This window comes from Acanthochromis polyacanthus, chromosome 2 (genome assembly GCF_021347895.1).
Source record: "Acanthochromis polyacanthus isolate Apoly-LR-REF ecotype Palm Island chromosome 2, KAUST_Apoly_ChrSc, whole genome shotgun sequence".
Classification (NCBI taxonomy): Eukaryota; Metazoa; Chordata; class Actinopteri; family Pomacentridae; genus Acanthochromis; species Acanthochromis polyacanthus.
The window spans coordinates 41,391,614-41,416,382 of record NC_067114.1 but is presented as its reverse complement, the minus strand read 5'-3'; the positions used below and the strand labels follow the sequence as shown (position 1 = coordinate 41,416,382).

General features: G+C 37.6%; 1 protein-coding gene across 1 annotated transcript; it reads left to right on the top strand.

The window, feature by feature from the left end:
- Positions 1 to 1,388: 1,388 nt before the first annotated feature.
- On the top strand, positions 1,389 to 24,643 carry gch1 (GTP cyclohydrolase 1). Its single transcript, XM_022202037.2, has 6 exons — positions 1,389 to 1,863; positions 10,026 to 10,135; positions 17,625 to 17,680; positions 20,676 to 20,707; positions 21,818 to 21,902; positions 22,103 to 24,643. The coding sequence occupies exons 1-6, from the start codon at positions 1,404 to 1,406 to the stop codon at positions 22,227 to 22,229; spliced, it is 870 nt and encodes a 289-aa protein (XP_022057729.1). The 5' UTR covers positions 1,389 to 1,403; the 3' UTR covers positions 22,230 to 24,643.
- The last annotated feature ends 126 nt before the right edge of the window (positions 24,644 to 24,769 follow it).

Here is a 24,769-nt window from a genome sequence, read left to right as displayed (position 1 = left end):
ACCACAAAGATGAGGAAAATGACTAAAAGGAGACAAACTACCACAAATATACACAAATGACCATGTAGAGATGTACAATTGTAAAAACACACTAAACACCACAGACACACAAGTGACGAAAAGAGAACACATAATTACCACAAAAATGAAGAAAATGACAACAGACATGAAACTACTACAAATATACACAAATGACCGTTGTCAAGCCGCATTTTGTAATAAACATGCAAAATGTAATAACTTTGCCGTTTCATTTCATAATAAACTGCCGCATTTTGTAATAAACTGACCCAACGCATTTTGTAAAAGTTTTTGCCGCATTACGTAATAACTTATTACATTTTGAGAAAATTACAAAATGCACTTGCAATCTTTTGATTTTCTGGAAAAAGTAATAACATGGTGCATTATGTAATAAGGTATTATTATTGTACGTTAAACAATAAACTAATAGATGAGTGACCTTTATTGATTTGTATCTATGTTTTCTTGTAGTTATTTGGCCTAATAAAGCTGTGTGTGGCAGAATACTCCAAAGATAATATATTTTCCTTAATATTTTTTGTAAGTCACTGATTTGCTATTTCTTTCAAAAATATGTAGCCTATATTTTTTAATGTTTTATAATATTTTCTTTAACTATTTACTTTAATATTTCAGACATTTTTCTGACGTAGCCTTCTATTTTTACTTCTTGGTACTAATTATTATTATTATTATTATAAATTATATGACTGAATTGTCATATGCAGGAGGTAATGACTGTATTAAAAGACTAGAGAAGCACTCGGAGAGGGCAGACCTCCGCCATGCCGTCTCTGTTAACAGCATAGCTCTTGAACTTTTTTGAAGGACTCTACGAGAGAGAGAGAGAGAGAGAGAGAGAGAGAGAGAATGCGTTGGGTCAGTTTATTACGAAATGAAGCGACAAAGTTATTACATTTTTGGACGTTTATTACAAAATGCACCGTTATTACGAAATGCGGCTTAACACCATGCAGAGGCGTGCAACAACTCTGAAAACACACTGAGCAAGTACAGAGACACAAAATGACTATAAGGAGACATTAAACAACTGGACACAACTGAGCACAAACAGATGTGAAACTGAAGACTCATGAAAACCACACGTGAAACAATCACAAAGAGTCATAAACCGACTAAAATGTGACACGAAACGACTTTAAATGTAAATTGTGAATCTCTTCCTCAGTTTGGGCTCCTCTCTGGGGTTCCTCAGCCTCCATCCGCAGTAATGGATTACTCTGAAAGTACTCCGTTACTTCCTGCAGCCGCTTCACCTCCACACTGACCCACAGGAGGTGTGGCCCCGCAGCCCGGCCCCTCTCAGCCAATAGGATCCCTCCGTGGATTATCCCGCTGTTATAAAGCTGCTGAGGCTGATGCTGAGGCTGAGCAGCTCCACTTCCACGGAGGACCCGGAGCATCACTGTGGACCGGCTGAGCAACAAGTGGACGGAACCGGCAGCATGGACCACTCCAAACACTCTCAGTACTCTTCCGCCGACAAGAAGGACTCCGGGAACACCGGTGGCGGCTCGGTGTTAAACGGACACTTTGAGGGGATGGTGAAGGGGGAGCTCCGGAGCTCCGCCGCGCCGGCACCGGGAGCGGAGTCCGGGTCGCACCGGGCAGCCGCCTCGGTGATGGAGAGCTGGAAGGAGGAGCGGACCCGGAGCGTGGAGGACAACGAGATGAGCCTGCCGTCCCTGGCCGCCGCCTACACCACCATCCTCCGGGGGCTCGGAGAGGACCCGCAGCGGCAGGGGCTCCTGAAGACCCCCTGGAGGGCCGCCACCGCCATGCAGTTCTTCACCAAGGGCTACCAGGAGAAGATCATCGGTGAGTGTAAATCCACAAAGCCGCTCTGGGGATTTGTCCTGCAGCGGTCAGCAGGTGGCGGCTCTGGGAGAAAACAAACTCACTTTAGGCTGAGTGGATCCCCAGAAAACACCTGATGAACGTTCAGATTCCTCTTTAACCCTCGTGTTGTCCTGTGTTTTAAAGTTTGAAGATGTGGGGAAATCTATATTTTCACTGTCAAACTTCTGATGTCCACATTCTCAACAGTTTTGAGAAACCAAAACCAAAACCAATTACCTATTGTTTTTGTGTGTGTGTGTGTGTGTGTGTGTGTGTGTGTGTGAATGTTCTTAAAGGAAGTATTAAAAGTTTTACCTGTACTACATATGCAGTCATTTTAAATATTTTTAGGATTTTTTGGGAAGATTTTTGCTATTTTTTAAAAAAAATATTTGGGGTATTTTTTAAAATGAAACTTGTAAGGAATTATTATAATTTTCCTCTTGAAGGTTTTGCAAATTTTCAGAAACTTGGGGGATTTTTTTTTTTTTGCAGAATTTTGGGGATTTTTTCAGACAAGAAAACATTTTTTAGTGCCTGTAAATGAAGACAACAGGAGAGTTAAAGTGACTCTGAGACTCATACTGCTACTTTATACTCTGATTCCTCTCATTTCAGTTGAATTATTGCACCTTTTCCTACATAAATTTCATTTGGCAGCTACAGTTACATTTACACATTAAAACAAGTGATCAGTTTATAAAAACAGAACAGTATGCACAGTGCTCCATCTGTAATAACAATATGATTTAAACTGCAAGTATAGAGGGCCTTAAAGGGCATTTTTCTGTTAATACTCGACATATTTTTGCTTAAAGACGAATGCAAGTTAAGGATTTTAAGCTCTGTTTTTCAAATTGAGTGTTCCATATCAATGTTATTAGTTTCAGATGCTTGATGTAATCAGTTTTATTAAATGAAAATGATAGAAGAGCTCCAAGTTTAGCTGCTGCGCAACATTAATCATGATATCCATGTGGTAAATTAATATAAAATCAATTAAAGCATACACTTCTGCTGAACATTTATTAATTATTCCTCCAGATGCAGACAGAGGTTGAGCTACAGTCCTGTTTAGTCACTGGAGTCAGTGTTTCTTTCACGATATGAGAGTACCTGCAGATTTATATTTTCTTTCAGTGTTTCCGTTTTCAGGAGCTGTGTGCGTCTGTTTCTTGACATCTGTTGGAAAAACTGTGTCATTCTTTATTTGAGTAAAAGTAGAAATACTGCAGAGTACAAACCAGCAACGTTCTGCATGTGATCAAGGAGCTTATTTAACCAATTTAATATATTGTTATTGGCTGTCAGGTATTTCCAGGGGAGGAAAAGTACAATTATTTGTTCGAAAATGATGTTGAATAAAGGCGTAAAGTGAAACTAAATGGGAGTAATCACACTTAGTCGCTTTCCACCACCGGTTTTCAGACATGAATGTTGTTGTTTTTTTTAGCCATAAATGCAGTTTAATCACATTCAGTCACATCACATTTCCACTGAAAAGAACACTATAACTAACTAAATACAATTTCAAATTAAAAGCATTCACCACTAAAAGCAGTTAAATTCATTAAAAACAAGAGTGTAAGAACATTTTAAGACTTTAAGCTGTTGAATCTTGAGTTTTCTGCATTTCCTACCATGTTTACTTGTTGCAAGCTTCGTCTTTCCACCTGCAAGAGACTTTTCTGGAGTGGAAAAGCTCAATATGTCCTGCTTTTATGGCTGGTTTGACACAAGAAGCCTTTTAAAGATGTTGTTTTGGGTTTCAGAATATTGTGAAATTTTGTAGACGTACTGACTAGTTGCTCAATTAAAACCCTAAAGAACAAAGTTGTTGGTTGCACCCTTAGTTTTATTTAAGGTTGTGCACATTTGTCCAAATTTAAACCAGACATGATCGGTATTTTTGGAATCTTTAGGATCCAACTTGAGCTTTTTAGGGGTTTAAACGATGTGTGATCATTATAACTGTGCAGCTCTGAAGGAGTCAAATTAGATAAAAAGATGCTTTTACTGCTGCATTCATGCTTGTGTTGTACTTTTTTGTGATCGTATTAAGTGGATCTAACTCAAAGCAACAGGTTATACTGACATGAAAGTGACTGTTCAGAGCTCCAGATGTGTCTGTAGGATTCATCTGTTGCTGGATTGAGCTGAACCGGCCGGCCTCCCAGTAAAGATTTGCTGTGTCATGTTCGGTTGTGACGTTTGGTGCCAGATCCACATGTGCCGACTTCTCCAGGCTCGGAGTGGCTGGAGTTTGGGATCTGCCCCTCTGGAACTCCATCTGGAGGTAGTTTGGCTGTTATGGGGGTCATTTTGCATGTTGTGAAGCTAAAGGATGGAATGCGGTGGAAGAAAACGTGAGGACTGAGCTGATTCCTGCTTTTTATCCTAATTCTGGGTCCTCCTATGTCTCCCTGTTGCTCCTCTTGGCATGGATCTGGTGGATGGTGCAGATAAAGATGGTTTGCATGTGTGTTGTTGACTAGGCGGCGGCGGAGCTCTGTCTGCCTCCTGATTGGCCCCTGCAGCTGCCTCCCCTTTGAATTTGTTAGAAAGCAGAGAACACAAAAAACACATGCAGATCGAAGGCTGAGGCCGGGATGTTTGTGGAGGGTTACGGCATCCAGAGCTGTTTGATCGGCGTGTTCACGTGATGTGCGTGTGCGGGTCACGAGTTCAGCTTTCATCACAACCTGAGCTTCAAATCCTCTTGTTGTCGAACACATGACTGAGACAACTGTAATGAGGAAAAGTTATGCAGAGATTAAACAGGACTTCTGACCTGTAAAGTTACAGCACAACTTCTAATTGATAGTATCAATAATATTTTTAGTCAACTATAGATCTGTGAATTAGTACCTCTATTAACCAAATAAATAAATCAAATGGAACTTGACATATTCAGGAAAGGTGGAAATTTTCACTGTAATCTTAAAGAAAGCAAGAAAAGCTGCAAATATTTGCATTTTAGGAGCTGAACACATAAATTTTGCCCCTTTTTGCTGAAAATATTGCATAAAAGAATGAATTTTTTTATTAACAGTACATACAGAAAAGGGACTTATGGAAAATTAAGCTTTTAAAACCTTAATTTAAAGCCGTTTATATCAGTGTTCTTTACAGACCTTTGAATACATGAAACTTCTTTAAATACACTATGCTAATACTAATGCTACAAATAAAAGTGAAAATGGATTCTTGATATTTAAGTTCTTATCCATTTGAACTAATTAGCCACTTTGGTAAATTTATTTTTAATAAAACACATTAACATATGTTATTTATTGTCACATAAACCACATAAATCACAATTAATTGAACCAGTCAGAAGCCACAGCATTAGCAATTTCTGCTACTCTGTCAGCTAGTTAGCCTTTAGCATGTCTTGTTTAATTGTAGCTCTTTTTTTCTCCCTGATATGATTTAAGACTTAGCTTTTGTCCAATTTGTTATATAAAAATATGAATTACTAAGACTTTTAAGCATCAAAATGTTCTTAAACGTTATCTAACTCACATAAATTGCATGAATTTAACTGGAGTCAGAGGCTATAGAGACAGCAGCTCCTCCATTTGCTAAATCAGTTAGCATTTAGCACAACGTTAGCCAAAATATAAAAATAAGCATTTTTTTCTCATAATTTGTCTGGACAAACAGCTGATCGCCATCTGTCACTGCGGTTGCTTAGCAACACCAAAGCCTTTTGTAGCCTCCAACCAAAAAGCAACATCAGGAAGTCCTCAGATTCAATAGTCAGGAAATGTCGTTAAGTAAACGCAAACACAATTTTCCTGAGATGCAGCAGATCTGAACGCTTCATGAAAGCAGAATGAATATTATGGGATGCAAAACTGGGGAATAAGCGGCCGGTTGTAAACGTTACTCAAACAGTCAAAAGTTGTGAGTCTATTTAAAGGCAGGGATGTACAGAGGTGACTCATGGGTGAACACCCTGGGTGAAGTGTGTTTGTGTTTATACAGCACAGTGCAAAAGAGTAGTTTTTATTTATTAATTAACCTCATGCCAACTAAATAGGTAATTCAAGAATTGGAGGACATTTGGGCTTCAAAACTTTGGACAAATTCACCATCTCTTTTGCAGTTTTCTGCTCCATATTCATCAATAAAAGATAATAAACTATCTAAGGCTTGATTGGCTCAGTTTACACATCAGTGGAACCATTTTTATTCCATGTTTTGTGTTTTTTGCTAACCCTACTCTAACCACAGTAACAAGGTTGCTAATCCATGCTAATGTTAGCTTTTTCTCAGCAGTAGAAGTTAGATATTTAGCTAGCTGTTACTGCTGACCAAGAGGACAAACTGACTGATGGAAAACAGTCCAAAGAATGAGTCTGATCCTGATCATATGAGGTAGAGTGAGACGTTCAATCAAGGCTGACAATGTGGTGAAAAGTAGAAGAGAGGACATAACTCTGCTCTACTCATTCTTTAGGAAAACTGTTTGATGTTGTAAACAATAAATCAAGACACACAATGGCAGAAACGAGACACAAAATAAGAACGAAACGCAAAAGACAAAAACAAGACACAAAACGATAGAAACAAGACACAAAACAGCAGAAATGAGACAGAAAATGACAAAAAAGACACAAAAGACAAAAACAAGACACAAAACGATAGAAACAAGACACAAAACAGCAGAAATGAGACAGAAAATGACAAAAAAAGACACAAAAGACAAAAACAAGACACAAAAGGACAGAAAAAAGACACCAAATGACAGAAATGAGACAGAAAATGACAAAAAAAAAGACACAAAAGACAAAAACAAGACAAAAGGACAGAAAAAGACAGAAAATGACAAAAACAAGACATAAATTATAGAAACACGACACAAAATGCCAAAGTGTCATCAACAGGTTATGCTAACATGTTGTGGGACACACGTTCAATGCAGAATAATTATCATTTAAAATTTTACATTGATTAAAAAATGTTCCCACAATTAGAAGAGACATCAATGGAAAAAATAACGACAAATAAAGGAGATTGGTCATCAGGGAGGTGGGACAAGAGAAAAATGTCATTTTAGGGGGAAATCCAGACTTATTTGGTATTTTTAAACATATTTTCAGTCATTCTTTTCTCCTAGTTTTTTTAGATTTGTAAATTTACACAACAGCTGCATGTTTTAGTAGTTTGCACATGGATTATTTGAAATTTGATGAGTGGGACGTAAAATATCCTCCAATTCTGGAATGACTCAAATATTGCACATATTGAACTGTTTTTTATTATTTTTTGGATGCTTAGCAACATCAGGCAAACAGCTGATAACACAGAGCCTTTTGGCCAACTTGAGTGAATTCTCATTTATTTCAGTGTTGATAAATGTTCGTTTGAAGGGGATAGGGCAAAAAATGTGACATGGCATTTTCCTTTACAACGGCGCCAGTTCTTCTTGGTGGACGTGTGAACGGTTTTTAAGGATTTTTAAGGGGTCCAGTGTGTCTTCTGGCTCTTCATGTGATTAAAAACTGACTCTGTGATGCTGAGATTGACGCCCTGTGGTGGTCAGAGTATCTCCTGCAGGCCTTCGTGTTGTTCATGTGGCTGCAGATTGTATTTTATTACCACTGTTTGGGCTCGTTGTCCTGCTGCAGGACAGATTTGGGACCGATCACACGCTCCTCTGATGGCTCAAAAGGGCACGATTGCTATAATTTAGAGCCAATATTATCATGCAACACATAAATTAAACTTGTGTTGGAGCAAACTGTGAGAAATCTTGTCTCCTATTTTGATATTTTCACCAACTTCAGGACACAAACTGTGTTTCACTCTCATGTTGTCCTGCAGGTCAAATTGACCCGTTTTAAAGTTTGAAAATGTGGAAAAATATATAGTTTCACAGTGAAAACTTACACGTTTCAACATTTTTGGAAAAGTTTTCAACCTTTTTTGATGGAAAAAAGAAATGTTTAAAAAAATGTTTCTTGAAGAACATTCAGAAAAAAATCAACCAAAATCCAGTGAAATTTGCTGGATTTTGGTAGATTTGTTCCCCCAAATGTTCTTAAAGAAAATATTAGAACTTTTACTGTTATATATAGAATCATTTTAGATGTTTTTCAAATTTTTTTGGAAGATTTTTTATTCATTTTTTGAAAATATTTACAATTGCGTGTGACTTCCGAGCAGAGTTCGTCATGCAGTCAGGAAGGGGTTTGTGTGCTCTGCTGTTGACGTGGCATCTTTCTGATCCGTTATGATGGATGGTCCCAAAGAGACACAAAATAATTTTAAAATGACTTAAAAGCAAATCTCAGTGTAATGAAATGTAAAAAGATACACAAAATGCCCACAAAAAATTACTGTGACAGATGAAACCAGTATAAATTGACAAGACTGGTCACAAACGGATGTGAACTGATCACAACAACTGTAAAAACCAACCAAACAACTAATAAAGACACAAAACAACTTTAGAAAAACGGCGACAGAGACACAAAATGACCAAGACGAAGAAAATGACTATAAAAAGATGTTAAACTATACTACAACTGGACACAAGCAGATGTGAAACGACCACATATAGATGCACAACTGTAAAAACACACTAAGTAACAATAGACAGAAAATGATGAAAAGAAGACTTTCAAACACCACAAAGACACACGAAACGACGAAAAGAAGACTCAGAACTACCACAAAAATGAGGAAAATGACTAAAAAGAAACCTTTGCGTGGAGCCGTATTTAAACTTGTATGAGGTGTTTATTCAGTCCTTCTCTCAGCGCTTCCTGCTCCATTCATTGCGTGTTAACATGCGTGTGTCATTCATTCACACACAAACACAGGAGGCAGAGCCGCTGAATGTGACGATGAATAACGCTGTCATTACCTGGTAACCGCCTCGGCTTTCTGCGAGCCGACCGCCGTCCTCACCAGTTGCCCTTTTATTCAGTTAAGGTGGATTAACGTCGTTCTCCTTCAGGGTTTGTGTTTTTCTGTCGCTGTAGCTGCTGAAGTGAGAAGGTGGATGTAGCAGCTGAAATGTCCTTAAAGGATCATTTTGGAGACATTGTTAGACATTGTTGATGTGGTAAATGACTATTGTAGCTGGAAACAGCTGATTTTTAATGGAATATCTCCATAGGGGTAGAGAGGAACATTTCCAGCAACCATCACTCCTGTGTTCTAATGCTACATTGTGTTAGCTAAAGCTGTTGAAAGGCTCATTGATGATTAGAAAATCCTTGTGCAGTTATGTTAGTACATGAATAAAAGTGTGAGTTTTCATGGAAAACAGGAAATTGTCTGGGTGACCCCAAACTTTTGAACGGTAATGTATTATTATTATTACCCCTGATATTCTCCTCTGTTTCAAAATATTCCAATAAAATAGACACTAATGCATGTTTATTACAAAATGTGAAGCATGTCAAATGTTAGAAGACCCTGAAAGATGACAGCAAATGTTTACTGTGAGCTGAACAGCTGCTATCAGATGAATCAGAGTGAAGAGTTATCACAGAAAATGAATCTGAACTGAATAAAAACAGAAAACAAAAACATCTGAGGTTGAACTTTAGCTGTAAGAAAAACAACAAATCAACAGAAAGCTGCTGGACTTGTGCATTCTAGTGCAGAAAGAAGCTGCTAAAAATCAGATCAAAACCTGAACAAAATCCTCCTGTTGAAGACAGACAGGAGTGATTTTTGTCGCTGCTTTAAACAAACCACCTGCTGCTGTGTTTGCCTCCAAAGCGGCTGCAGAGAGCGAAGCAACAAGTCGCCGTGTTCTGTTGTTGAGGTGACCTCACCTCCAGCAGATACCAGCCAGGAAATTAAAACCTGCCGGTGAGAGCGAGAGGCGTCTGCGTCTCCACCAACAGATAAAGCAGTTTATTGAACCCCGGCAACCAAAAAACGCAATAAAGCAGCAGCAGGAAGGAGGAAGCTGAGCTATAATTAGACAGACAGAGGAGAGAAAGGGTGAAGTCCTCGATAAAGGAGCAGCAGAAAGTGATGCAGGACACGAGAACATCTGGAAAACACATAAACATGAACTAAAACACAGAAGTTAGTCCAGAGTTCATAACAAAATGCACATTTTTAGGTTAAATTTCTGATTAAATTCAGCTTTTTTTGCTGTTTGTTTCCAGACGTGCTGAACGACGCCATCTTTGATGAAGACCACGACGAGATGGTGATCGTCAAAGACATCGACATGTTCTCCATGTGTGAGCATCACCTGGTTCCTATCTTTGGCAGGGTGAGAGGAACACACAGAACCGCACACACAAGAAAACACAAAAATAAAGACACACACTAAGTCTAAAAACAGACACAAACACACGAACAAAAGAAAAACACACAAGCACATAGAAACACACAAAGACACAAAAAAACATGCACAAAAAAGACAGACACAGACACACATTGAAACACACACAAATACATGCAAACATATATAAACACACACAGATACGCATTTTATCTCACAAGCCATTTTGATCCAATCAAACATTATATATATATATATATATGTGTGTGTGTGTGTGTGTGTGTGTGGGTGATATTTATCAATGTTTTTATGATCAAAACTTTTTCAAAAAGGTAAAAAAACAAACGGTGGGAAATGAACAAGTAAAAGTCAGTTTTTAAGATGGCCACAGCTAGATTTAGTTTAAACTAAAGCAGAGTTTAATGGTTATTTTATTGTCATTTTGAATAATTTAATGAAGTAACATTTAAATCAAGTTAATGCTAGAAAGGCTAATTCAAACTAATATTAGCATATTAGCAGCTGCTGTCTTAACACTATTTCAGGTGATTCAGTGGTTAATCTGACTCTGTATCTATCTATCTGTCTGTCTGTGTGTTATGTGATGATCGATGTACATCTGTCTGTCTGTCTGTCTGTTAGCAACATTACTCAAAAATGGGCTAACAGATTCGGAGGAAATTTTCAGGGAAGGTCAGAAATGACATAAGGACCAAGTGATTAGATTTCTGCAGTGATGCAGCTCATAGTCTGGATCCATGGATTTGTTAAAGATTCCTGTATCAATGTCGTATAGTGGCATGCTGTCACTGTAACTATGACAACAAGTTAACACTGTCAGCTGACTGCTGATGATCACATGACTGGATCCTACTATAAATCCACCACTGTGGACTTATCAGAACTTATCCATCAGAAAAGATGCAGCCACCGAGCAGCCTTGGTGTAGTACTGCTCTCTGAGTGCTTTTCTTATTTTAAATGCTGATTATTGCTGACTAGTTTAGAACTGATGGGTCAAAGAAGAAACGAGAACAAAAACTCTAACTTAAACTAAGTCCAGCTGTGGCTGTCTTACCAGCTGACTTTCACCTGTTGATTTCCCGTAGTTGTTTCCTTTTTTTAAAGTTTTGATCATAAAAACCTTCATAAATATTCGTGTGACAGAAATGTGTCTCCAGTCTGGAACTGCGTGCAAATAAACCGCCACGGTCAAAAGCTGCTCATAAATAAACCCGTTTCTTAGCTGCAGGTGAGTTTTTATTCTTAATTCATTGAGGATAAACAGCCTGAAACATGCAGCAGCTCTCAGAAACGGTTTGCGCTGACATCTGTCTGCAGGCTGATGCTCTGAACAACATGAGAAACAATCAGATTATCTGGGATCTGTTTATGTGGCTGTTTTTTGCTGCTTTGACATCATTACTCTCCACTAGAGCCTGATTGGCCTCTTCCTTCTTTGTGATCCTCGTCTCCGCCTGCAGGTGTTTCTCTTTAAGACGATGGAAGCTGCAGCTGATGCTTTTCCAGCCTGTAACTGAGCTCTGATGACGGCCGTGAATCACTCCGACACTCAGCTGCTAGTTTGTTCCTAAACCTCGTCTCTCGCTCTCCGTCCATCCGTCAGTCCTCTATCGTTGCTCAGAAAACGAGAAGGTACACGGTGAAAAAGAAAGAATAAAACAATACTTCTGTAAACAAGACAGGCACAATCTGGCAGCCAGAAATAATAGGTTAGAAAACCAGTGGATTATTGTAACATTCAAATGTGAAAGAAAGTTAAAAAATATATACTGTTAGAGAAAAATGACTTCTTTACAGTGTACACAAAATCCTATAAATATATTTTTTTTAAATAATAAAGTTATTCTGTAAATTAACCAGGGACAACCTGGCAGCCAGAAATAATACATTTTTAAAAAACAGTGGAGTACTGTAGTGTTCAATTGGGGAAAAAAATGCTTAGAAATAGCAGCAATTATCTGCAAAAATAATTTAAAAAAATACAGTGAAAAACTATTAAAGAAAAATGACATTCTTACAGTGTACACAAAATCTTGTAAATAAAAATAATAAAAACAAAGTCATTCTGTAAATAATGAATAATTAATGTAATATTCAAATCTGAAAGAGAAAAAATGCTTAAAACTTTACCAAATATTTGCAAAAAAATGCCTTAAAAACTGTTTTAAAAATGTCATTCTTTACAATTTCCACAAAAAGTCATTAAAGTCTTTCTGTAAATAAACCAGCAAGAGTGCCAGAAATAAAGAGAAAAGCACAGCTGTGGATTATTGTAATAGCAGCAAATACCTGCAAAAAATGATGAAAAAAATAAAGTGACATTCAGACATTCTTTACAGTGTCCTGTACATAAAAATAAATGAATAAAATAATTAAAATAAAATCATTCTGTGAATATAACAGTGACAATCTGGCAGCAAGGGTGTCAGAAATAATAGGTTACAAAAATAATTTTGGATGTGGACATTTTGCACATTTGTAGGTGTATTTTATTTTAGCAGTCAACATTTAAATTAATACTTTTCTGTGATTTTACTAGCTATTATCTGTAACAAAACAGGCAAAAAATAATCTGTAAGATAACATTTTTTATTATTATTAAAATTATTTATTGTTTTCAGTCCTTAATGTACATCATTTCTCTTTCAAATAATGGAAAATATATATATAAAATGATAATTTCTGCTGGTTTGAAAATGAAAATAGTCTAATTTTACAGTCAAACATTGTAAAAAATATTAATAATAATAAAGATTTCTGATGTGGACATTAGCAACAGTTTTGGTCTATTTTTTAATGGCTAACGGTTAAGTTTAAGCATTTTTAATTGTCTGTTATTTTACTAGATGTAATCTGTAATGTAACAAGAAACTTTTTTGTTTTTTTATAGCATTTTTCAATGCACAATATTCTTTCAAATGAATTTGAAATAATGTTTTTTGCTGATTTTAATACAGTGAAAATATTATAATTTTACAGCCGAATGTTGTAAAAGAACAAAACACTATTTTTAAAAATATAGATTTTGAATATTGAGGTCAGTGAATTAAAACATTTTATTTCCTGTGATTCCATTAGTTATTATCTGTATTTTTTTCAGAAAAGGAAGGAATCTGTAAAATAACCCCAAGACATTCAAAACCAGTTTATTTTTACCGGTGTAACGGCAGCAGCTGCTTCTGTTTCTGCTGCTCAGGTGTTCTTTATTACAGGCTGTCATTTAGAGAAAACACAAAAACACATCTGTCACGTATCCGTCTCACATTCAGGAACAATCATTTCTTCCCTGTGAGGTTTTCTGCTGAAACGAGACGCCGACATGTTGGTGTTTAAATGTGGACTGAAGGGAAACGAGGTTCAGAGTGAAGCATGGTGTGATTTGATAAAATAAATAACAAATAAAAGCAGGACTGATGGTGATGAGGAGGTTTGATACGACTCAGACTTCATGTTTCCTGGTGGAGATCATTCACAGACCTCTGACTGGTGTTATATCCTGAAAAACAAAACACAAAGATAATGTCTTCAGTCCTGTGCAAAGGTTTTAGAGAAGCGAGAGCAAATATTAACATTAATAGAGTTTATTTCTCAAGTAATTCGATACATAAGTACCTATTAATGCATTGGATTTATCTGATATTTGTCAGATTCAGATTCTTGGGACAGACTATAATAAATATAGCCTAGCCGCGCTAGACAACCCACGGCAACGAATTTAATTCTCTGCCAGGGTGGGTCTAGTTACCCTCCATAAGGCTCGAGGCTGGATTCTCCTAAAACTGGCCGGACCAATCACCATGAAGTGTAGAGTCAGAAGGCGGGCGTAACTAAGTGACGACAGAGGCGCGACGATTCTGACAGAAACAACCGGCGCACAATAAACAGTTATCTTTCGACTCGGCTTTGGCCACAGCCCTTAAAGATTTGAAGCTAAAATTCAACTTGAAAGATAAACAAAGGACCGCACTGAAGTGTTTCATTGAGAAGAAAGATGTATTTGGACTTATGCCGACGGGATATGGCAAATCCTTAATATACCAGTTGGCTCTGCTGGTTGGGAAGCTAATGGGACTTAGCCACAATCCGGCGGCGCTCTAGGAACTACGTCAGCCTATTCGTTGCGTTGATTGGTTGTATACCTACCCAATTGCTGCAGAGTGATTTGACAGACAACCTTTTAGCCCGCCTCATTCCCTGTCGAGCGTTTCAAGACCCTTGTGTCTTAAGAGCTGGGTCTAGCGCGGCTAGGCTATAATAAATACATAAATGAGGATTCATTATTAGAGGCTAAGATTCATTAATTCAGTGAAAAATGAATGAATCAGTTATTATTTATAATAACTTCAGTATATTTAATGAAGAATTTTTACCTTCATACTGTGAATATTTTCAGCTTTACAGGCCCTTTAAGTTCATAGAGGTTATTTTATATTTGTCACATTTTAATTCACATTATTTTTTCGTCAATTTTGAACATCATAACTTGAAAAGTACAGCTGACTTTACAGATGTCTTTAAATCCATCCATCCTCCATACACCGCTTTATCCTCACTAGGGTCACGGGGGGTGCTGGAGCCTATCCCAGCTGACTCGGGCGAAGGCAGGGGACACCCTGGACAGGTCACCAGTCTGTCGCACGGCTACATATACAGACACACAATCACACTCACATTCACACCTACGGACAATTTAGAGTAATCAATTAACCTCAGCATATTTTTGGACTGTGGGAGGAAGCCGGAGTACCCGGAGAAAACCCACACATGCACAGGGAGAACATGCAAACTCCATGCAGAAAGATCCCAGGCCAGGATTTGAACCGGGGATCTTCTTGCTGCAAGGCGACAGTGCTAAACACTTTAAATACAGATGTCTTTCAGTTTGAATGACTGCAAGACGGTCCTACATCTTTTACTGAGAATTAATATTTCAGATCCGTACACAATAGAAGACAGATCAGCAGCTATTTTCGTTGCTGTTTTAAGCTGCAGGTATCCAAATTATCACTGTTTACTAGTGCACTACCAAAACTATGACTTTTTCACACTGTCTGCTTTTATCTACTTCTAGCTCACATCAGACAATCAGCCGTGTTTGGAAAATTCTACTTTCGCCATTTACCCTCGTGTTGTCCTGTGGGTCAAAATTGGCTTGATTTAAAGTTTGAAAATGTGGGGAAATATATGTGTTTATAAATTCACAGTGAAATTTCTGATGTTCACATTTCCAACATTTTTGGGAAGTTTCTGAACATTTTTTGGTGGGGAAAAAAGAAATGTTAAAAATGTTTCTTAGGAACATTCACATAAAAATCAACCAAAATCCAGCAAAATTTTGGTTGATTTTTTTTGTGAATGTTCTTAAACAAAACATTAGAAGTTTTACTGATATGCTTGTAATCATTTTAGATATTTTGGGGATTTTTTGGGAAGATTTTTGCTCATTTTTTGAAAATATTTATAAGAATTTTCTTGTCAAATTTCGGGGATTTTTTTTTTAAATAAATCTTTTAAGGGAACCTTTTAAGTAATTATTGAAATTTTCGTCCTGAAGGTTTTTCAAATTTTCAGAAATTTGGGAATTTTTTGCTGAATTTTTGGATTTTTTCAGACAAGGAAACAATATTTTTGGTGCCTGTAAATGAAGACAACAGGAGGGTTAATTTGTAGGCAAACGTGCGAAAATGTCTCCGTTAGTTATGTTGGAGACGTGTTATTTGTAGATCTTTAAAACTAGTCACCAAATGAGACAAGCAGGCATAAATTATGGCACAAAATCTGGATATTTTCACCAAAACTTGGCATTTTTAGTGTGATGATCGCTGCTCGAAGGTTGTTGTTTGGATTTTTTTTGAAAACTATGACCTGTAGGAAGCTCATGATAAATGGTCAGAAATGCATCATTTTCTTTATCTGTCTGCTGTTTCATTCAGTGGTTTTATTTAAGCCTGCCTGTTGAGATAAGACTATAAAATCACATCTATGAACTTAATATGGCTAAAAAAAAACCCATAAAATCTCTGTTATTATGTTTTACACACATTGCTTTAACCTTCATGATTCCTTTCTTCATTTACTTTTGCCTCAGCATGTGTCAGTAAATGTGAATAACCGGGTAGATAAGTGGAAAAGTCAGTTTGTTTGATGTCGGTGTATCAGGACGCTGCAGCGGGGAGGAAGGACGGGAAGTAAAGAGGAGAAGAAGAAGATCTTTTCATGCTCGTTGCCGCTGCCCTTTCTCTCGTCTCGTCAACAAATTGCCTTTGACATTTGAGTGCAGCTACATGTGTGTGTGTTAGTGTGTAAAAGAATTAGGGCCTCCAGTGATCCTCCAGATGATGATGATGATGCTTCTTCCTCCTGTCTTGTCCACCTGCTTTGTGCTTTTCCTGCTTCTTAAACCACCAGAAATATTTTCATTTTCAGCCACAGAGCACATCTCGTCATGGTAGCACGCTGCATTTATTCTTTAGACTTTTCCTCCTGAACGCTGATTTGTGGGGAACATTTTTATCTTGATTAATCCTAACAAGAATTAAGGTGATAATTTCAGCATTTTATGATTATCGCCCCCTTCTGGCAGTGAGAGGAAACACAAACACTGTTCCGCTGTGTTTCTTTTCAAGATTTTGATCCTTCTTAATATTTTGGATCAGCGGTGTAGCTCGACAAATTGATCAGGATAAGAAAGGTTTTATTTTCAAGAAAACTATACAGGGAACCTTTAACTGGCAACTGTCACTGTCCTACGAGCTGCTGCAAGGGGTCATTGCACTCGAAACAACTAATTACGAAGGCTTACATGAAAAACGAGATGCAAAAACAGAAGACACGATGAAATAATAACTCTAAGACGAGTCTTTCATGGTGTGGCTTCTGTCTTTGCATTTCGTTTTTCATTTGTAATAAGTTGTTTCAAGCACAGCGTCCCCTTAAAACAGCTCGTAGGACAGCGACAGTTGCTGGTAAATACTTGTCAAAATATTTCTCGCGGTGAATCAGTAACTTTCAGATGTATCGTTCATTGTGTAGCTTCTGTCTGTCATCTCATTTTTCATTTGTAATAAGTCGTTTCAAACACAGCGTCCCCTTAAAACAGCTCGTAGGACACTGGTAGTTGCTGGTAAATACTTGTCAAATTATTTCTTGCGATGAATCAGTAACTTTCAGATGTCTTCCATGGTGTAGCTTCTGTCCGTCTTCTCGTTTTTCATGGTTCATGTGTCCTGGTAATTAAGAAAATAATTAAAATGTTTCAAATGTATTTCCATCAGGATGGTTGGAAAGTTCTGAATGGATTCCTGAAACACCATCAGAACAGTAGAAAGACTTCAGATATCACCTGTTGATATATTTTTATTTTTGTATCCTGATGAATGAAGGGAACAAACTGCTCTGATTGGTTTGAATTCACACTGAAGCTGGATTAACCTTGAATTTCTCACGTTGTGCAGGTTCACATCGGTTACCTCCCCAACAAGAGAGTTCTGGGCCTCAGCAAACTGGCCAGGTGAGTAACGTTAGCCTGATTCTGTAGGTGTGTGTGTGTGTTTAAGCTGATTAATACAACTAGTGTGAGTACTACAGTAGATCCCGCTGACCCCAATACCTTCAGGCTTATCGTGCTAACACTGTTCACCAACGCAGTCCTGCTCAGAAACACTCGGCTGGACACCAGCAGCAGCATCATTCACAGTTTTAAGGCAGAAACGAGGATCTGGACCTGCTGGAAGCTGTTGTCGCATCTGTCAAACACTGGGTGGCGCTAATTTAAAAAGTTTCTGTCCTTCTTGATTTGACAGCTAACAAAAAATACCAATAACACAGAAAGCAGCGACAGTACCTATAAAAAAAGTCCCCTTTCAGTGATTTTCAACATTGAATCTTAGTCAATTTATTCACCTTTTATGAAGAATTCACAAAAAAAGACTCTTTCGTGTTAAAATGAAAACAGATCTAATGGCGAATTTACAAAATACTGACTGGAAGAGGGTGAATCACTTATTTTCTGTTTTACAGTTTATTTCACATTATTTTGTATGAATCTGTTTTCACTTTGACATGAAAGAGTCTTTTTTGTTAAGTGTTACAGTACCAATAAAGAAGTGTTTAACCCCTTTGGAGGTTTTCCCCTTTCATTGATGAATTGTGGTCAATTTGTTTGGCTTTTTAGACAAGAATTTACTGAAAAAGATTCTTTCATGTTAAAGTGAAAACAGATTCCAAATGCACATTTACTAAATACTGACTTGAAAGGAGTGAAAATTTATGCAATTATTTATTTTACAATTTCTATTTTTATTATTTGACATTACTTTGTAGAAATCTGTTATCACTTTGACATGAAAGAGTCTTTTTTTAGGTAAAAAGCCAAATTACATTGACCATGATCAATGTAATTAGTTAATGTCGAGAAGAAAATTTACTAAATTTAATTCTAGGGGAAAATGCAGGCAGCTGGAAACAATATCATAAGAAGTTTTACAGATTTCACTTACTGTGCGAATAGTTTTCCAGTACAGATGATCTCAGTTTTAGAGTGTCATCAAGAATATATAATGTTGTTGGACCATACCATCAATATTTTAGCAGTTTAATATTAACAGAGAGCATTTTTGGAGTTTAGCTACCAAAGATACACCATGACAAAGACTTATGTGGCATTTAATGACCTCACACTTTCCAGATGAATGGGAATCTACAGCTTAGTGGTTGTTGTGATTAACCAAGCTTCTTTTAGCATGAACGTAACATGCTAGCACTCAAAATGTCCACTGTATTTCATTTGTTTGATCAATTAATTGATTATTGATTGATAAAGCTGCTGACTGTCTGCTAAGAAAGCAGCTGAATGCCTATCTCATTGGTCCAAATTGTTGTGCGTGCCGTTGCTCATGCATGACTTCTCATTGGATACTGGTCCAGTAAAGGGTTAGCAGAAGTTATGGATCATGACAAAATGCTTCCCCTCAAACACGTCGCTAATCAGATAATAAGACCATAAACCAGATGCAGAGATGAGATTATTAATGATAAGCTTCTTACAACAGAAGATCCACCATAATCTCAGTCTTTTTGAATTATTTGTCATTACTTTGTAGGAATCTATTTTCACTTTGACATGAAAAAGTCTTTTTTTTGGGTAAATTCTTGTCAAAAAGAGTTGGAGTTTAGCTAGTAAAGGGGCACCATGACAAAGACTTATGTGACGTTTAATGACCTCAGGCGCTCCAGATGAATGGGAATCCACAGCCCTGCTACAGCTTAGTGGTTTTTGTGGTTGACGGAGCTTCTTTTAGCGTGAATTTAACATGTTGGTGCTCAGAATAATGTCCACTGTGACACTTTAAATACTTTAAAATGACTTTTACTGGTTAGATTATTTCATAATAGAGTCCAGCAGTGTCATGATGGACATTAAAGCTGTGAAAGAACTAGAAGATCAACGACGGGTGATTGTTGTTCAGGAGGCAAAATCAAAGAATCAGAAGCTGGAGTGAGATTTTAACCACAGCTTCTTCTTTAAAGCTGATGTTTCATGAATGCAGTTTGTCCTCCCGCTGGACGTTTGCACTCGTGGCATTTTGTTGGAGGTGAACGAGGTCGAGTTTGTCCAAAGAGGTTTGACTCAGAGAAGAGCAGCAGGTCAGAGGTTTGGACCTGCAGATCTGAAGGATTTAAATCTCTGAACGGAGCTGCGTCTTCATCTTCACGTTTGAATCCGTCAAGTTTACGAGATGTGACATCAGCTAGCATTTAGAGAGAAGGTGGTTCTGCTGCTCAGTGACTCCTCTTCCTCAGATTTACTCACCACTTTGGAAAAGAAAAGGACATTTACAGCTTCTTTTTTTTCCAGGTGTACCCACTTAAACCTCTCATGTGAAAAAGCTCTAAATTATGGCAGAATTTTATCTTTATATGGTCAAAAAAAAAGGATGGCAATTTTTTCAATATTTGGCACCAGAAAATGTAAAAGAAAAAAAAAAAAAAAAAAAAGTTAAAGGAAAGGTTTTGGTTTTGCTGATGTTACTGATGGATGCAGATTTATTTTTCTAATGTTACTAAGTTTGATTTGCATTTATTTTAATATATTGTAATTGAATCTATGTTTTTGCCATTTTAATGTTTTTTGCTTTTAATGTAATATTATCTAATATTTATCGAATAGTTTTTATATTTTGTTTTACAGATATTTTTTAATGTTTTCCTTTTTGAGTCACATTTATTTGTCTAACTATCGCTTCATCAGTCATCTGTGGAGAACTTGTTAAGGCGGAGAATAACCAAAATATGTATATTTGGACATTTTTTTTACGTGCAAATTAGTGTTGAATTTATTTTCAAACTTTTAATCTAAGGTGTTGGACTCTTAAGCTGCTTTTTTAGTCACATTATAGTTAGTTTAACATGACTAAAAAAGCAGCTGAAAAGCCCAATGTACTATAATATAATATAGTATTTCCACTAAGGATGCATTAATGTTTTCTCTCTTTTCTCACTTTCAGGATTGTTGAAATCTACAGCCGTCGACTACAAGGTAGAAAAAACTTCTCCTGTTTACCAAAGTGTCATTTTAATGTACTTTGCTTGAGTAAAATTTTATTTAAATCAATTTTATTAAACGTTGTATTTTCCACAACATTAAACTCTTCTATTTTATCTGCCAGTTGGAGTTTTAATGGACTTTTAATGTGAGGATTTTACATTAAAACACATTTCTGACTGTTTCACCACTAAAGAGATTCCAGATGAGTTCACATTTATCTTGTGACCTTCTGGAGGGACGTGAACCTTAGATTGGGAAACAGTGAACTAATTAAAACAGGTCCTCTAGTAAACACTGTACGTATTGATACTTCAGTAATAATCAATAATGCAGTTTATAACTAGAAAAGCACTCGGAGAGCGCAGACCTCCGCCAGGCCATCTGTCTGTCTGTCTGTCTGTTAACAGCATAACTCAAAAAGTCATGGACGGATTGTATTGAGTTTCAACAGTTTGCGCAGAAAGCATAACATGCATGCACGGTGTAACAGCACAGTGTTTTGCACGCGGCGCCGCCGCACGCACGTACCGTTGCGCGCGCGTGTGACGGTACCGCACGCGTCGCCGCCGCTTCGGTTCGTCGGGAAGCCCGAACCTGCCGCGGGGGATTCGGCCGTCGCCCGGGATCGTTGCAGCGACCTCTGTGTGTACAATTGAGAGATGGCCGGCGGCCGCCTGGCGGCCATCTCTCAATTGTCCTTCGACCTTCAAAAAGTTCCTGGATCCAGACGGTGATTCAGATCACCTCCAAAATCTAATCGATTCTTACTCGTGCTCTTCCGGACATCCTGTAACAATTTGGTGAAAATCCGTCCATGACGTTTTGAGTTATGCTGTTAACAGACAAACACACACACAGACGGACAGACAAACAAACTCCGGTGATTACATAACCTCCTGGCAGAGGTAATAAGATGCCAGTCAAAGCTTATTTAAATACTTAAAGTTTAATTTACTGATGGTTTTACTTCAGTAGGAGTTTTAATTCCCCTGTAATGGAGTATTTTTACTCTGATGTTGGCACTTTTATGTCAGTAAGTGGTTTTAAATACGTCCTTGATGTCTGGCTGCTGTTTATTCAGACTGTTTGTCGTTTCCACAGTTCAGGAGAGGTTGACCAAACAGATCGCCGTGGCGATTACCGAGGCCCTGCAGCCCACTGGAGTCGGAGTCGTGATCGAGGCGACGTACGTAAAACACAAACACCTGACCTCTGACATATCAGTGATGCAGACTAAACTCTGTCTCAGTGTTGAGGAAAGTGATCTGGATCTGCAGTAAGATTTAATAGCTTCTTCCTCCACGTCTTCCAGAGCTGATGTGTTTTTGCAGCACTGTGTTTTCCAGGCTTAATCTTCATTTTGTTTCTCATTCTCCCCTGCTGCAGACACATGTGCATGGTGATGCGCGGCGTCCAGAAGATGAACAGTAAAACCGTCACCAGCACCATGTTGGGAGTTTTCAGGGAAGATCCGAAAACCCGAGACGAGTTCCTGACGCTGATCCGGAGCTGAGGAGGAAGACACCGCTCCTCCTCCTCCTCCTCCTCCTCCTCCTGTTGCCTGGGTTACCTCCACCTGCACGGACCGGCCGTTGGTCACCTGAGTGTGTGCGTCAGAGTGTGTGTTTGTGTGTTTCCATCCCACCGGAGGCAGTGACAGAGTGTTGACGTGTTTTCACCGTAGAGATAAAGTCGTTGCCGTAGTGATTCGGTCTGACAGGTCGTTTACTTTCAAACCACAAAGAGACTTTAAACTTTCGTCCACGTGTTGTTGTTGTGATTGTTGATCAAATATCAGCGTTTGACCTCCAATAACTCTCAGCTTACCAGGAGGTTTTGTTTCTGAACTTTTGCTCCTCAGATTTCCTGATAAAACCTCCAGCTGCATTTAAACGTCCTTCAGACACTATTTGGCACAAATGGCACCAAAAAGATAAAATTTCAGAATCAGAAGCAGCTTTTTTGGCCAAATATGTGAACAAATACAAGAAACTATACTTTAGTGTTTTCTGCAGCTCCTAAATGACTATTTTTTTAATTTACACAAAGTAAAACAGACGTGCTCTTAAACAAGAAATAAGTGTTTAACGACTATACACTGCAGTTAGATGTAAAAAATCGTGTTTAAAGTCAACTAGAGTTTACGTTCAAAATCAAAGTTCAGTGCAATTAATGACAAATACACAGAATCTGCAGGAAACGGCTTCAGATTCACACTTAGATTTTCTTTTTTAATGTATAATGTCAACACTGACTGTCCAAATTTTTCCACAAATGTAGAAATAAAAAAAGATTTTAACAAACTAAACTCATATTCATTCATATTATAAGGCTCTCTGAGAGCTAAAATCTGCTGAGTTAAGAATAAAACTTCTCAAAACAAGAGATGTGTTGGTTCTAAAGTATTTTAGTGCTAAAAGTGCCTTAGTTTGGTTAAATTATTCATAGATCACATTTAAAATCAATGAAAACTGACCAGACAGAAGAAATTATGGAACTCATATTACACCAGAAGTCACTAATAGAAGTAAAAATGCAACGATATTGAGATTTAAACGCAGATTTTAACAGTGGGAGAGTTAATAAAGCTTCATTTAAATAGTCTGGTTCTAAATTCTCTGTTGCTTCAGGAAGGATCACAGTGAAAATCTGATTTTAGAGCAGCCGCAAAACCAAAACAACTTAAACTCTGAAAAGCCCAGAATCAAAGTCGTTCCATGTTTTTTTTTTATTCTGACAGCAAATCTGTGGCACTTCACAGGCCAGCAGACCCTCCAGTGAGCTGAACTACACTCAGGTTTCACCCCTCAGACGTCGATTATTAAATCAGGTTTGTCGTTTTTTATCAGTAAAAATCGTATCGTCGAGCTGACAGACGTATTTTACTGTTTTCTTTAGCTGTTAATTCACCAATTTAAAGACAGTATTTTCCTTCTAATGTCAAATATTCCACCAAAATCTTTATTTTAAATATCTGTCAGTATTATTCCGCCAATCACATCGAGTTACTGAAGGAAATGTCATCATGAATTTGTCTCTTGTATTTAAGTCATTTTTGAATCTAAATTGTCAAACGTTTGCAGATTCCAACCAGTTTTTCACATTAATATCTTAATGTTTCAGACAAAACGAGTCACTTTGAGCCTTTTTTCACTTACTTCTGACATTTTGTAAACAACTAATCAATCAACAAAAAAAGAAAACACTGAAAGATTACAAACTGCAGCCCTGAATCTGACTTTAGATGTTCTCGTCTGATCTTTTACTCGTGTTTTTTGTGATGAACGGCGCTTTAACACTCTGTCACACCTGAAAAACCTCAAACTTTACGTCACGTCTTTTCCTTTTTAACCTTTTACTCTCTTAGCTGAGAATTAAAACCACGAGGTTTATATTTGTACAAACTATTTCACCGTCAAACTGCATTTATTGTGAAGTCTTTAGAGCTAAATCCAGACAAACGACAGCATTATTCTCATTTTTACCTTTAATTTCCAGTGTTTTTGGTCCTGTTGGAGGATCTGCCTTTACGTGCCAACTCGCCTCTCGATTTAAACCAAAAAACGGCTTCATGGTGAAACAAACTTTCATTTTCATGAGAGGAAAAAGTCTGTCAGTGTGTGTGTGTGTGTGGTTTTGACAGTTCAGACTCTGTGGAGACGAGTGTGTGTGACATTGTGTTGACTTGTGTAGCATCGTTTTTGGATTTCGGTGCATCCCAGCGTCCTCAGACAGACTGTGGGAGGTTTTAACTGGTGTGTCTGTGTGTGTGTCGGAGGGAAGACGATGCTAACAAACGGCTCTGATGTTGTTTTATTTCATGGCCTTGTTGAGAAGGACGACTTCTTCAGCATCATTGTCACTTTATGTACTGTGTTCACTTCAAAGACTTTTTAATCAAATGAAATAAACGTCTATGTGACAGCAGCGACTGTGTGTTTATTACGTTTGCTTCATTAAAAACTGCTCAAAAAAAGAAAAAACTTTGTCTTAACCCTCGTGTTGTTCTGCGGCTAAAAATTGAGTGTGGAAAAAAAAAAATTTCATAGTGAA

What these genes read in the sequence shown, in the direction of transcription:
- gch1 (XM_022202037.2), top strand. Translation starts at nt 1,404, where the DNA reads ATGCTGAGGCTGAGCAGCTCCACTTCCACGGAGGACCCGGAGCATCAC. An exon ending in GGCCTCAGCAAACTGGCCAG is followed by an intron (nt 17,681 to 20,675) that starts GTGAGTAACGTT and finishes TCTCACTTTCAG; the next exon opens with GATTGTTGAAATCTACAGCC. An exon ending in GGAGTCGTGATCGAGGCGAC is followed by an intron (nt 21,903 to 22,102) that starts GTACGTAAAACA and finishes CCCCTGCTGCAG; the next exon opens with ACACATGTGCATGGTGATGC.